Raw genomic sequence first — 14,772 nt, 5'->3', positions numbered from 1 at the left:
ATCTATCTATCTATCTATCTATCTATCTATCTATCTATCTATCTATCATATCTATATCTATCTATCTATCTATCTATCTATCTATCTATCTATCTATCTATCATCTATCATCTATCTATCTATCTATCATCTCTCTCTCTCTCTCTCTCTCTCTCTCTCTCTATCTATCTATCATCTCTCTATCTCTCTATCTATCATCTATCTATCTCTATCATCTATTCATTTAACAACAAGCTGGTGCTTACTGCAACCCACCCTGGTACTTTACACAGATATAAACTGGACTAGGGAATGATCCCAGATCTGAGATAGGTATTTTTGTATTCATCCTCTTTCACAGTAAAAGATAAAGCTGAAACAAAAAAGGTGTAAACACTATATAAATGCAAGTATGTCTGTGCTTAATTGTGAAGAAGAAGGGGGGAAAGCATTTCTAAGTCAATATTGACAAATAAACCCAGTGTGTTGGGTGGGGTTCTTTGCATTTTGTCTGTAGCAATTTTCAAAGTAGGGCATTGGAATGCTCAGAGTTCTCCTGTGGTGGAATATTATTCTTGGCTGTAATATCTCTCCAAGGAGCTGCTCTAATTAATGCAAAACAGTCTGCTTACCACTTAATAAAATACCATGCATTTTTTTATTTATTTAGAAACAAATGACACAAAATAAACTGCTTTTACTTAGCAAAGCCTGTGGAAGGTGTGTTTTAACCCTGCAAACACTTGAGGGAGTTTTGGCAACCAAATACAGCAGGGGAGGGGGGCCCAGTGGCCTACAAGGCAGATGCAGCCTCATGGGGCTTCCCACCCACAACACAACTTACCTGCCTCACCTCTGCCCACCCCCTTGCTGCAGTGGGGAGGGGTGCTGGAGGGAAATCCCCCCCTATTGGATCCAGGGCTTGAGAAACCTGCATGAAATCCAGGGTTGACATAGTAAGGGAGAAAGGGTTTTTTCTGTGTCAAATGGAGATAAAGATGAGCCCTCTTCCAGGAATGAAAGGGCCTTTAGGGCACCCACTCCAACATCCTTCCAGCTTTACAAACCACAGTTCCCTAGGTTCCCGGGCACAGGGGGTGTTATAATAATAATAATAATAATAATAATAATAATAATAATAATAATAATAATAATGTCAGGGGTTCAGGGACAGAGGCACAGGTGAGGGAGGAGACAGAGAGCGAGGGGGAAGACTCCCAGGGCAGCGAGGAAGAGGATGACAATGACTTGAGGGATTCCATGAGTCTTTCAAGTGAATCGGAGGATTCCCAGAAGGGGGCGCCTGTGGTCAGGCCAAGGGGAGTCACAGGGGGGACTCGTCAGGAGCAGGGGACCAGCGGGGGAACCCAAAGTGGGAGCTTGGAGTCGGACCGGCTTCTCCGCCAGAGCGCAGTGAAGGGGGTGGAGATTCCAGAGTGACAGGGGAAGCAGGTCCGAAAGCAGAGAGGGAGGGGAGATCGGAGCAAGACATCCTCCCGGAAGGGGAGGGGAGTAGTGCAGGGAGTAGTGTAACTGTCAAGAGGAAGGTTAGCAGTTGCGAACGCGCGCCAAGTTCAAATGTGGAGGCGCGCGGAAGTACAGGGAGACCGGAGGAGGAGCCAGGTCCCAAAGCACGCAGGAGGGGGGAAGAGCTGTCTGGGGATTCCGCGTCAGGGGAGTCCAGGAGGGGCGAAACCCCAGGGGGCAGGAAGACCCTGTGGAAAAGGAAAGAAAGGAAGAGGTGGAGCAGCAGAAGCCTCTTAAACTGGTGCAGAGGCGGGACTGACTCAGAGGGGACTTCAGCGGTCTAAGCGTAACAGACGTGGGGCTGCGCGCCTCGGCTGTGGAGCGTACAATGGACTTCAATAAACATCTTTGTATATAAACTGGACTTGGCGTTGGTCTCTTGTGAGCTGGGACCTGAGGCAGCCCTGACAAATAATAATAATAATAATGGCAATATTTATACGCCTCCCATCTGGCTGGCTTTCCAACACACATAAAAACATAAAACAAGTCAAACTTCCTGATACAGGGCTGCTTTCAGGATGTCTTCTAAAATAAGTTTTGTAGTTCTTCACCTCCTTGACATTTGGCAGGAGGGCATCCCACAGCGAGGGCACCACTGCCAAGATGGCCCTCTGCCTGGGTCCCTGTAACTTCACTTCCTGCAGCGTGGGAGCCATCAGAAGGCCCTCGGAGCTGGACCTCAGTGTCTGGGCTGGACGATAGGGGTGGAAACTCTCCTTCAGGGATACTGGGCCAAGGCTGCTTAGGGCTTTAAAGGTCAACACCAACCCTTTGAACTGCATTCAGAAATTACTAGGAGCTAGTGAAGATCCTTAAGGACCAGTGTTATATGGTCCCAGCAGCCACTCCCAGCCACCAGTCTAACTGCCACATTCTGGATTACTTGTATGGTGTGTATGTAACCTGCAGTGGTCTGTTAACAGGAAAAGAGGTGGGAGGAACTGAAAATAAGTCAGCAGTACATATCTGTCCACCATTTGCAAATGCTAGTTGATGAATCATCTGCCATTTAGCTGATTGATGGGTTAAGAAAATAAATTTCATTCCAGTATTTGTATACTACCAAAAGATCATGATCTATGATTCCATGATCAGCAGAGATGTCTTTTGGAGATATTTGAAGGACTAACTATACCCAGAAGTAAAAAAAAAGTACTGGTCTGCACCTAGTGACTCATTTCCAAATTATTAATTTTGGAGGGTCACTTTCTCATAACAATAAACTATTTCCCTCCACCAGTCAGCAGCAAATCACAGTTCTTTTCAGATGTTGGTAACTTACACTGCCGCCACCACCCACTGCTTTAGCAAACACATCACTGTGCTCCTTTGAGCATATGGGGTCTGACTTCCAAAGTGGGCAAGCACAGGAGCTTGCTGCAAAGTTACAGAGCTGCGTCTGAAGCCGTCTCCTATTCTTCCCCATCTCCCCTGGCCTCCTCTTCCCTCCACTCCCTCCATTTTCTCCCTTCTGTCACTTTTTAGATTTTGAGCCTCTGCAGCCGGGAGCTGTCTCCCCTGGTGATGTGTCAAGTGCCATGTAAGAGGAAATAGTTTTATATTGTTTTATTGTTATCGTCAGCATCATGATTATTATTTCATTTTTCTTATCCGCCCTTCACTTTAAGGTCCCAGGGCAGGTTACAGCAATTTTAAAATATAATCTTAAAAACAATTTAAAACAAATTGCAGTCACAAGATAGACTGGGTCCTAAAAATATTTCTCAGGTTTCCTATAATGTTTGTGTGGGGTCTTTTTTTGGTTTAAAAAACGATGAGCTGGTACTCATATCTTGATATGTGTTATGAGTGCCAGCACAAAATGGCTGCTGTGGGCAGCAGAAAAAGAGGTGCTGGTGAGTACTATCACCAAAAAATGCCACCTCTGGCCCACAACCAGCCCATCAGCACCTCCAAACACCTGCCATCTCAGCTACTCCTGATTCAGATGGAAGAGAGAGAGAGAGAGAGAGAGCGCTGGGCATCCTCTGCATATTGTTGACACCTTGCTCCCAATCCCCTAGTGACAGCTCCCAGCAGCTTTCTAGATGTTAAATAGCATGGGGAACAAGATGGAACCCTGCTGAGCACAACAGGACAACTCCCATGGTGCTCAGCCTCCCATAACTACATTCTGGAAATGGCCCTGGAGGTAGGAGCAGAGCGACTGAAGCACAGGGTTCCCAACCCCCACCTCCCTGAGATGCTCCAAAAGGATACCATGGCACTGAAAACTGCCAGTCAGTGAAGGGGAACAAGCATGGTCACTTTCCACTTACTATCTTTCTCCCAACAACTGAAATCAACCAGGGCTACTAAGGCAGGTTCAGTGGCATGGCCAGCCCTGAAGCCAGACCAGAACGTATCCAAGTTGCCTCCAAGCAAGCCTGGACTGTTGGCACCCTTTCTAGTGCTTTGCCCCCAAAGGGGCTATTTGCCAATGTAATACTGTAGTTGTTTAACTACTGGGCCCAGGGAGATCTTCTTAAGGCAGGAACCCCCCCCACCCCACCCCCCACCCCGCATCCAGAGCTACAATATCTCTCAGACAAAAAGGAACCTGTGAAATTTAGAGCTACCTAAAATCCTGTCTTGTGGGCAGATGCAAGAGTGCTGATTATCATTGTGCTGATGGTTATTATTTTTCAAATGGGGCTACTGCACCCCACCCTGGGGTCCCTTGTGAAGAGGGAGGGGCTGAAAATATTTCAAGCAAATAGCTAAATGAGGAAAGCCCTGTTAAGTTTACAGCCTAAAACAGGTCAACAATACAAAAGATTACAACTGCTTTCCTTATAATCTGCTTCTGAAGTCAGAGCGGTGAGTCCTTTCGATGGCTTCTGTTGAAAAGGGGCTTTCGTTGTACTCTTTTTGCCACCTGCTAAAAACATTTCTGTTTACCCAGATATTGAGAATGTTGGTGTGTTCTTAGTTTATTGCTGCTTCCAATTCGTTGGATGTTTTCATTGTTTTCACTAATAATTTCATTGTATTATTCTTTCTGTAAACTGCCTTGAGGGTTTTTCGGGGGGGGGGTTGCAATCACTTGGTATATAAATTTCATGAAATAAATAAAAATAAATAATATGTTTAAAAACAAACAAACTCTGAGATAGCCACATTCCACTTGCAACAGAAAGCCAACCAGCTGACCTGCAAGAGGCAATTTCTCTACAAGCCTCACAGTTCTTACATGATTTGGAAAAGCTCTATTGAAATCAGTGCAGCTCCACTCCAGAATTGTACACCTACTTCTCTAGGCATAAGCTCCATTGTGCTCAGTGGTGCTTACTTCTGAGTAGGCTTAAACTGTTATGCTGCAATCCTCTGCTGCAGCCTAACAGTGCTATCCTAAGCACTCCTGTCCTGAAATATGCACATTTACCTGGGAGTAAGCTCCAACTGAGACTGCGAAGGGTTAGCTTCCCACCCTCCTGCCTTGTTGTCAAATCGAACAGCTCAGCCCTATCTAGGCTTGTTACTCGTAAGTAAGTCCTACAGTGGGCCTTACTTCCTAGGTCTGGGGTTGCTCTGGATTATCAGAAAACTGCAGGTGCTTCCTAGAGTTTTTGCAGCCTCTACTACATTGTTCCTTATTTATTTTTATTTTTATTTTATTTTAATGAAGGCATCTACCGACTACCCAATACCCTGGCGGTAAATCTTCCCGAGTCCTGGCACCCCTTCTGTTGCCTCACAAACAGGATGCCAACGAAACTTACACTAGAGTGCAAACAGAAGCCCTGCTCCCCCCCCCCCCACTTTCACCCACTTCTTAAAAGGGAAGGAAAAGAGAAGTGGGGAGAGAGGGAGAGACAGAGAAAGAAAGAAAATGCATTTAAATTCCAAAGCAGTTTCAGGAGTGGTTTCCTAGTCTCTGAGTCAGAAATGTGTTTGTGAAAATGCAGGCTTTTTGTCCCAGGAAGGGAAGAGGAGGAGGAGGAAGGTGGGGGAGGGAGAGGGGCCTAAATCTACATCGGTGGCCCGGCCTCGCTTTACCATTCTCTGCATTTTTCTATTCAAGTCAATGAAGTGCCCTGGGACCCGGGTTTTGATCTAGTCAATTGGAGAAAGTGACAGAATTCTAATATATTTGTTTAATGCTTTTCAATGGGGCCCTTTCACACGTCGGAGGGCTTTTTGCGGGGGAGGGGGAAATGAAGCCCCAAGCTGAAGAGAGAAAGCCAAAAAGAAAGAAAGAAAAAGGTTTTGTGCCCTTTCTCTCCTTCCTGGTCGTTTTTCTTTCTTTCGCACGCCCCCATCCTCCCAACAGCCTCCGAATCTGGCACAACGACATATTCCATAACTTCTTGAGCGCCGGTTTCAAGTGATCTTGGAGAGGAGACGGCATTTTTCTTTTTCTTTATTCCCCCCTCCTCTTTTCTTTTTTTCTTCCTCCTGCCGCTCCTCCCCATGCCTCGAAAAGTAAGGGAAGTAAAAGAAACAGCTGTGAAGTTATTGTCAGCTCCTAGAGTTGGACTCAGAGGCTATTGTCAGCCCGCGGCAGGCGGCCCAAAGCCTCCTTTTTACAGGCTGTAATTGAAACATATTAATTAGATAATTTGTTGTTAGTTTAAAAGAAACAAATACAGCCCCTTCAAGGCTTCACAGACTGGCACTTCTTCTCATGCGCCCCCCCCCCCCCGCCTCCCACCGAAAAACAGCCTCCGCTTGCCTTCTCGATGTGTGCGTGTGTGTACATATATGCACACTAAGAATTTAATAACTCTTCCTTTGAAATTGAGCAGAATATAAACAAACAAACAAACCTCTTTATTACTCCTTATTAAGAGGCACCCGCTTCTCTGCGCATCCTCCCTTTGGACAAAGACTTGGAAGGCTGGATGTCTAAACCTACCTGGGTTGAAAACACAAGGACGAACCTGCAAACTTCCCAGAAAGCAGGCTCGCTTGCAGTGTCAAATTCCTGCTGCTTTGGGTTGCAATTGGTTCTTTTCTCCTGGGTGGAACCGGCCACGCTGTTGTTGATGTCGCCGATGTTGTTGTTACTACTATTACTATTTTATTATTAAGGGGGGGGGGGGACAGCCCGAGCTTATTCAGTGGAATTAGACAAGGGGGGAAAGAGGAAAAGGAAAGGATAAAGTAGTTTCCTTCAGGTGCGCTATTGCAAGGAAGGCGTATTGAAAAAGTACACTAGAACCGGGATGCGCAAGAACTGCACGCTGTTGCGCATCCTTCCTTGCGCCAGGAAACTCTCTGGGTCCTGCGAGCGCTTGACTGTACAGCTTTACCTCATCGCGCTGCATTTCCAAGCCTGTTCCCACCCAACTGAAACCAAATTCTGTTTGGCATTTGAGTTCCATCACATCCTCCTATACAGCTAACGGACAAAATATACTTGTGATATGTACCTGATCCTTTGCGGGTTTACTCGGAGGTCACCCCCCCCCCACACACACACAAAATAAATCACAGCTTGATATAATCTGGTGGCAACTTTGCATGGGCGTTTAGCGTGACTTTATTTAATTTTAATGGAGCTCTCTTAAACCCACCCGCCTTTGGGTGGTGACTTTTTGGAGCCCAGCCACATCGGACAGTTTGTGTGGTGCTTTGAAGCCGACAAAAAGCGAGTGGGGGCGGGGGTCCTGGACTCCTTCCGCTTTTTACGTTCACCAAGACAAAGAGTCGAAGAGTTCCTAAAATCCACATTCTCGGCCATTCCTGCTCTGCGGGTGCTCCTCCATCCCGCTTATAGATGAAATTGATTCAAATGACACCGCAAGTATTTAGCTACACAGAGTGAAACGGGGGTCGGGATTTTGTGGTTAGTGGTGGGTGATTTTTGCTGCTCTTTGGCTGCTCCTGTTGCGTGAGGCTCCTCAGTCCTTGTGCAGACCAAGCCTCTCATGCTCTCCACTTTACACGGCAGGGCAACACGGAAGTTTTCCCGAACCCTAAACCATGGGGGGAGCTCCGGGGGGGGGCTCCCCCCAAACTAGAAAATAAATAAAAATAAGTAACTGACCAATCTCGTCGCAGATAACTCGGCCCCCCCCCCCCAACATAAATCGTGGCTACTCCCATGCCCTAAACCTGAAGTTTTAAAACAATTCGACGGTTAAAATCGCAGCCTGAGTTTCTGGAGTGCGGGGAAACAGCAGACGACTCACTCAGGCTGGATTCTACACATACTTACCTAGAACTTAGTCAAGCCTATTTATTTGCTTACTCCCAAATGCGCGCTGTGCTGAAATATCGCCGCTTCTCTGCCCGTTTACTCGGAAGTAAAGTCCTACTAGACTCAGTGTTGCGCGAGGATACGACTTACTCCCAAGTAAATGCGTGTGGGATTGCATCCCTGTGCAGACTTTTAGCTGGGAATGCTCCATGGAACTAAGTGGGACTTACTTCCAAGTAAATAGGCACAGGAGCGGCTTTGCAAAATCGCTTTCGGCTTACTTAACGATTTAGGGATCGGGAGATGTAAGCGTCTCTCGTCGCTTGCGTCCCGATTGGAAGTTAAGCCCCACTGATTAATGTGGAAGAGGATCTCGTCCTACCCAGACCTGGGCCGTGGCTTGTTTGGGAAAACTTTGTGGCGTGAGGCGGGGAGAGCCGGTTGATCCAGTGACGCGTCTTGAATGCTTTCCCCCGAGGCTGATCGTGGCGATATAATCGTGGGTTGGGTTTGATGAATGGGGCGCGTTGTCTCCATTCTGACAGCCTTTAGCAGCTCGGCGCATTTTAATCAACCCACTGGATTTGCACACGCACACACCCCGGCATCTCTCCACTCGGAAGATCCAATTTGGAGAAGTCCCTTTGGCGAATGGATCCCTGGGATCCGCCGCATGAGAAGTTCAACATTCTCGTTTTCCTCTCTTCTCCGCTGCGCCCGAAAGCACCGCGTTACATTTTGGAAGGGAAATTATCCGTCCCTTGCCCTCAACCCTCCAGTGCCTCCCAGCTGCAGATTCAAAAGATGGGGGGGGGGGTGCTCATTTAAAAATTGAAATCTTGAGAAGAATTCTCCCATACTGAGGTCTCACCAGACTGTCGCTTTTTAAGCACTTCAGAGTCTCTGTGGTGCCATCCACAGTCTACATACTCCGAAGCCGGTTCGGCTAAGATCGATAGGCCTGCTCCAAAACTGCTCTGAATTATCTAGACAGATCCAAATTCAAATTATACCGTTTAAACGAACCGATTTCAAAGGCTATAGGTTTTTTCAAGAGAAAGCATTAAAATCTACTGCTTGAAAGTTCTGCCAAATAAGAATATTTGATTGTCACTGTGTGTATTCCATCACACACATACACATTCTGATGGTAATTAATCATAGCTATGGTATGCACACTACCCCGAGAATAAGTAAAAAGTATGGCTAACGTCCGAGTAACTATTCAGAGGATTGGGCTCCACGTGAATTTGACATGGAGGAGAATGACAATGCCCAGATGCATCGTTTCTAGCAGAGGCAAATAAGGAAAGAAATGCGCATGAGTTTGGCGGCCGTGCGCTGCTATCCCGGGAGGTGTCTGGCGAAAAGGTAGAACTGGATGGAGTCCAGAGGATGGAATCCTCGCTCCCGCAAAGGGGTAAACGCATATGGGCTTTTATGAGAAAGAACTGCAGTCCGATGGTGTAGCATTCTGCAAAAATTAGTCATGACTAATTCCCATCGAATGCAATAAGATGGGATCTATTCACGCCAAAGCTACCCGGATGAGAGCTCTATGGCAATTCTGCTGATTCAGACGTCAAGTCCCTTTGAGTTTGGTGGGTTTTACTTCCTCTTCTGCGTGTGCTTTAGGATCGCAGCCCTAACTGAGCATCTTTGGCTGAATTGTGCCCAAGACTCGTAATGTTTTGCTTATACCGTCTTTAGCAAACATATTCCTTTCAAAGTTCGTTACGAGGCATATCATGACGTGTGAATCAGAATCAAGAATCGCACGCATATTTCCTACTAATTAAACCTTTCCATTTGTGCTTTGTATGAGTAATATCTTGAGAATATATGAACGAACGCATTATGAAGGATTAGGGGAAAGTAGGAAGTCGTCCCCCCTTCCATTAATTGCCGCTTAATCTATGTCAAACCCATGGATTTCAAAGGAAATGTGATTACACACACACACACACACACACACACACACACACACACACACACACACACTTGTTCTTCAGGCTGCTTCCTTCTTCTCCCGGGAGAGATTCTATCTCTCCGCCGCCCCCGCTTGCTTATTTATGTCCTCTCCACGTTGAAACAGCGCAATTCTGCAATGCATCAAATAAGGGACTTTTCTGCTGAAAAAGACGACCAATGAGGTCCCATCCTGGCTTTACATATTTTAATGAGAAAATATTATTTGGACGGCTAGTTTCATAATTTAACGTAGAGACTTTAAAAAATAAAAAACCCAAACAATTGTCCGAAAACAGGCATGCTGGGAGGGAAACAGGAACATTAATATTTTAAATATCATGCTCGGTTCTGTACAGGAATTAAACAAAAACCCAACGACGACACATGGCCCGATCCAGCGGGAAGTTCTCTTGCAAAAGCCCCATTGAAATTGCGGGCGCGCAAGAAGAGCGCACACCCGTGAGCATTTTTCCTTTCCCCCGCTGCTCTCGCGCCTGCCTCCTTCTTTGCAGCGCAACTTCCTGCCAGATCGGGCCATCGGGTTCTTAACAGCTTCGCATGGGCGCTTCTGCATCTCCTTTTGCTTTTCGCCTTTTAACTTAAGCGGTTCAAAAACGGACGGATTCCAGCAAACTACCTACAGCTAGGAAAGGGTTACATCGAACGAAAGTGCATTTTACACAGTTGGTCATCATTCCTATTCACAGACATGTACAGTTTATCCCTCCTAGTTCCCCCTCCCCTCCTCAGTTTTTCTCAGTAGTTCCAACAGAAAAGAAGGGTCTTTTTAATAGGCGTTCCTCTCAGGCCTCTCAGTTGCCACGTTTAAAACCAAAACTGGAAGTCTGAATCTCATTTGGTACTGGGTCTGGTTTCCCTCGTTAAAAACATAATCCATGACTTAAAAAAAAAAATCCTCGAAACAATCAAAAGATTAGAAAATCACTCCCCTTCTCAACTCGGAAAGTCAACTTTCACATTATAAGAGTTCTAGAAAACGGGCCAGGGTATGGGGCTTCAAGGTGGCGTTTAAACGACTTCGTAAACATAACGGACCCGATCCAGCCAAAGTTATGCGCTTCAGTAAACAGCGCAATCCTATGGGAGTTTCCTCAGAAGTACGTCTCGCTGTAGTCAGCAGAGGCTGTACGTACGTGCGGATAGGATCGCAGCTAAATTAGCTCTAAGTTTGTGTGTGTATTCCCCAAAGCAAAGTTAACAGCAGCCGGATCCGAAGTCATGTTTAATCGGAGATAAATCTCATAGGGTTGAAAAAGTATTTACTCCCGAAAACCTCAGGACTAAGGCTGCAATCTTCTGCAGATTTACCTGGGAGTAAGTCTCATTTGGAAACGTACACAGAATTGCTCTGAAAATGTCCCATTAAAATAAATGGGAATATTTTTTTTAGCAGTTGACTTTGGTTCGATCGGGCATCCTCTTCCTCGGGGCCTGTCCCCCACCTTTGCCGGAGCACAATTTTTGCGTGAAAGGCCGGGGTTGGGATGGGGGTGTCTTTAAAAAAAAAAGCCTTAAATGGAAAGCAAGGGTTTGGACGTTTCAGGGAGAGCGAGAGAGCGACGCCTTCAATGAATGGCGTCACCCTGCCCAAAGAACTTTTTTAAAGTTGGACAACAAACCTTGTGGAGAAGTCTCCAAAGTGAAACCAATTTGTGGGGGAAAGAGGGGGAGGGGGGAGAGGGAAGAAGCATCTGTGATAGCTGTGGATTTTTATCTCCTTTCTTCCCCAAGAGAAATCCTGCCCGGGTTGTGGGGTGGGGGGAGGATGGACGAGAGACAGAAATGAACGAACAAGTTTGATTTTGCCTTTCTCCAGCATGGGCCTGCAATTGCGTTGAGACGCACCGAGTTCTTCTGGAAGCCGAGTGCCCAGGAGTGGGAGGGAGATGGTAAAGTCTTTTGCTTTTTTTGCAGGGGGGGGGCGGTATTTGAACCCAAAGCACCCACCGCTCAGTCCCTTCCGACGAATAAATATAGCAGGCGGGTGGACCAGGAAATTTGAGGAGGGTCAAAATAAAGGAAAACGTCGTCGACTTGGGGGTTTGACGGGTGGGGTGAGGGGTTTTCCTTTCCTGCTGTCTCCCCCACTCCGCCAGCCAGCCAAACAGCCAGCGCCCCCTCCCTCCCTCCCTCAGGCCTGGGTGTCAGTGGACGGCGACCACGGCGTGGAGGGCGGAGGGCGGGCTGGTCAGGGTCTCGCTGGGGGTGGCGGGGCTGCTTTGGCTGGTGGCCGTCTGCGAGGACGTGGGACTGAGCGAAGGCGGCGAGTTCGAGAGGATGGTGGGGATGGGCGCGGGCAAGGTGGGCAAGGCGGGCACTGCGGCGGCCGGCGTGGGCTTGATGGGCACCGGGATGGCCGGCAAAGTCTGCCCGCCGCCGTGGCACAGCGGCTTGAGGGGGACCCCGTAGGCGGCGCTGTAATCGCCGCTGGCCATGGAGATGGGGGTCGCCGTCTCGAGCATGCCGGAGCCGTACACGTGGGGCCAACCGGTGCCCACCGTCGTCAGCTGGTTGGGGAGCGGGTAGGCGCCGGGCATGGGCTGCATGGTGGAGAAGGCCAGCCCGCCAGGCATCTTGTACTCGCGGGCGATGATGTTTTCGATGGCGAAGGGGTGCTTGAAGCCCGACGGCTGGGAGACGCCCAGGTTGTAGGGCGGCATCTGGGGCAGGTGGGAGCCGCCGGCGGCCAGGGCGCTGAGGCGCAGCTTGGCTTGCTGCTGGAGGTACTGAGCGGCTTCCGACGGTTTGGAGGGCGCCAACGGGTCGGACTTGAGGACCTTGAAGCGCTTGCGGCGCCGCAGGAAGCTTCCGTTCTCGAACATGTCCCCGCAGCTGGGGTGCAGCGCCCAGAAGCTGCCTTTGCCCGGCTGGTCCGGCCGTCGAGGGATCTTGATGAAGCAGTCGTTGAAGGAGAGGTTGTGGCGCAGCGAGTTCTGCCAGCGCTGCGTGTTCTCCCGGTAGTAAGGGAAGCGGTCCATGATGAACTTGTAGATCTCGCTCAGCGGCAGCATCTTCTCCGGGGAGCTCTGGATGGCCATGGCCGTCAGCGAGATGTACGAGTAAGGAGGCTTCTGGTCACTGTACGTGTTGCGGCCCGGCCGAGGCATGCTGGCGGCGGCGGCGGCTCGGAAGAGATCTGCAGAGGCGGGGGGGGGGGGATGATTGAGGAGAGGGGCGGCAAGAGAGCCCGCGTTAAGCAAATATGTAGATCTCTCTATCTATAACGGGGTGGGGCAGAAAGTAGTTTACAGGTGAAAGCGGGGATTTTCTAGGCTTCCGTCTCCTTGCTTTTCGCGGCGAGAGCCTGCAGGAGTGGGCAGGTCTGCTGGGGTAATATCTGAGAAAAGTCCCCCCCAAAAGCACACAAGGGAACGGGAGGGGGGCTTCACCTCCAACTCAAGAACTTATACTGACAGACCAAAACCACCGCCCCTCCTCAGAAACTGTAGCTCGGGGCATTAGGAGTGATCCACCCCTCATTTTCCACCAAAATAAATACATCATTGTTGATGATAATAATCGGTTTCACGGCGCTTTCCCGGTGCTTGCCCTGTAGGAATTCTTACACACCGATCCTCCTTTCTTTTTTTAAAAAAAACCCCAAAAACCCTCCATTACTCGTGAGTAAACGCTGAGGAGTTCAAAGGGACTTGCTTCCTCGCCAGTGTTGGAGAGACGGGCTCCCTCCTCCGCCGACCATTATAGCGATGGTTTCAAAGTACAAAAATTTATTCCGATACGCCCCCACCCAGCCCCCTGGAAAGCATAAACTCCCTTCCAGAGTCCATCTCTCACTCCCTCACTCACAAACACCATCACACCACCCGGTCCGCAACTCATAAAAGTTCATCCCCCTCCCCCTGCCGTCAAGTACGAGGGACGCAACGGGACAGCAACCCACGCGGGAGAGGGGGACATTTCTTCCTAGTTTCCCTCCCCGCTTCCAAACTTCCTCCTCGGAGGAGCCTCGGACCCGCGCAGCTGAAGAGCCATCCGAGAGGAGCAAGAGCTCCTCCGCTCGCCCCCTCCAACATCTCCGGCTCACCTTAACGCTGCCTCCAGCCGAGAGTCCGCATCCGGGACCCGCTCCTCGCCAACGCCTGCCCGCTCCTGTCCCCCGGACCGGCTCGCTGCTTCCCTGGGCTCCGACGGATGGGCTGAGGGGAAACCTGGAGGTCCTGTCCCCGCGCAAGCCGGCGTGGAGCGGGGCTGGTGCGGCTGTGGGCAGCCCCGGAGGAGAGATCGAGGCGAGCCGATCGAGGGCTGGCCAGGCGCTCCTCCTCCGCGGGCTCAGCAGCCCAAGCTAAGTAGCTGCCGCCGCCGCTTCCTCCATCTCCTGCCTCCCAATCATCTGCTGGTTGCATGCGGCGACTGGAGCAGAAAAGACCCCTGTCGGGGCGCTTCATTAGCGTGCCACTTCTTCTCTATCATATGACAATCGCCTTGGGAGGAGGAAGGAGGGGAGGGAGGAGGGAGGATGAAGGAGGAGGAGGAGGATGGGGGGAGGAGGGGGGAGAGCGAGGCGCAAGAGGGCTGGCGGAAAGGCATAATCTGGTTCCATTGACACCTATTTACACGGACACCTTGGGCCAATGGGAAGCAGTGCCATCGGAAGCCAAAGCGCAGCCGCCGGAATGGAAAAGGGGTGAGGACCGCAGCCCGGGAAGGATGTGTGCGAGGGAGACGCAGAGAGGGGTGGGGGAGAGGGGGGCGCGAGCAACCGTGCGAGTCAGCCAGCCCGGGTTGTGTGGATGCGGAGTCTCTGGGCGCAGGGACTTGGCGGGGCGCTTCGCCCGCAATTCACACTTACAAATGAAGCAACTGAGAGGCTGGAGGGGGAGAGAAGGGGGGGGGGCGGATGGGGAAGCCGGAGGAGGGATGTTTGACGTGGCAATTGCTTGCCTGGCCTATTCTGCTTGTTCGACATTGTTCCCTGATTTGTATTGTTAGCTAGCTTCAGGCTGGGCCCCCTGTCCCGTCCCGTCCCGCGCCGCCCCCCACCCCGCCCCCCGTTCCCGGCGAGGGCTCCCCTTCCCCCCTCCCCCCCCCAGCTAGAAAGGCCTTTCTCTCGCCCAAATCCGAGCCAGCTCTTGTCTTGGCGTTTCTAAGGACTCTTTTTAAGAAAA

General features: G+C 49.8%; 1 protein-coding gene across 1 annotated transcript; it reads right to left on the bottom strand.

Annotated features, from left to right (window-relative positions):
* Positions 1-9,815: 9,815 nt before the first annotated feature.
* On the bottom strand, positions 9,816-14,407 carry FOXB1 (forkhead box B1). The gene is made up of 2 exons (XM_028706332.2): positions 13,692-14,407; positions 9,816-12,782 (listed from the first exon to the last, which is right to left on the bottom strand). The coding sequence occupies exon 2, from the start codon at positions 12,751-12,753 to the stop codon at positions 11,791-11,793; it is 963 nt and encodes a 320-aa protein (XP_028562165.2). The 5' UTR covers positions 12,754-12,782; positions 13,692-14,407; the 3' UTR covers positions 9,816-11,790.
* Between the last annotated feature and the right edge of the window lie 365 nt (positions 14,408-14,772).

The sequence above is a fragment of the Podarcis muralis genome, chromosome 14 (genome assembly GCF_964188315.1).
Source record: "Podarcis muralis chromosome 14, rPodMur119.hap1.1, whole genome shotgun sequence".
Taxonomy (NCBI): domain Eukaryota; kingdom Metazoa; phylum Chordata; class Lepidosauria; order Squamata; family Lacertidae; genus Podarcis; species Podarcis muralis.
The sequence above is the reverse complement of the archived record's forward strand: the minus strand, read 5'-3'. Positions and strand labels throughout refer to the sequence as shown.

Bases quoted from the DNA above. Each gene is read 5' to 3' on its own strand.
- FOXB1 (XM_028706332.2), bottom strand. From the start codon at position 12,753: ATGCCTCGGCCGGGCCGCAACACGTACAGTGACCAGAAGCCTCCTTAC.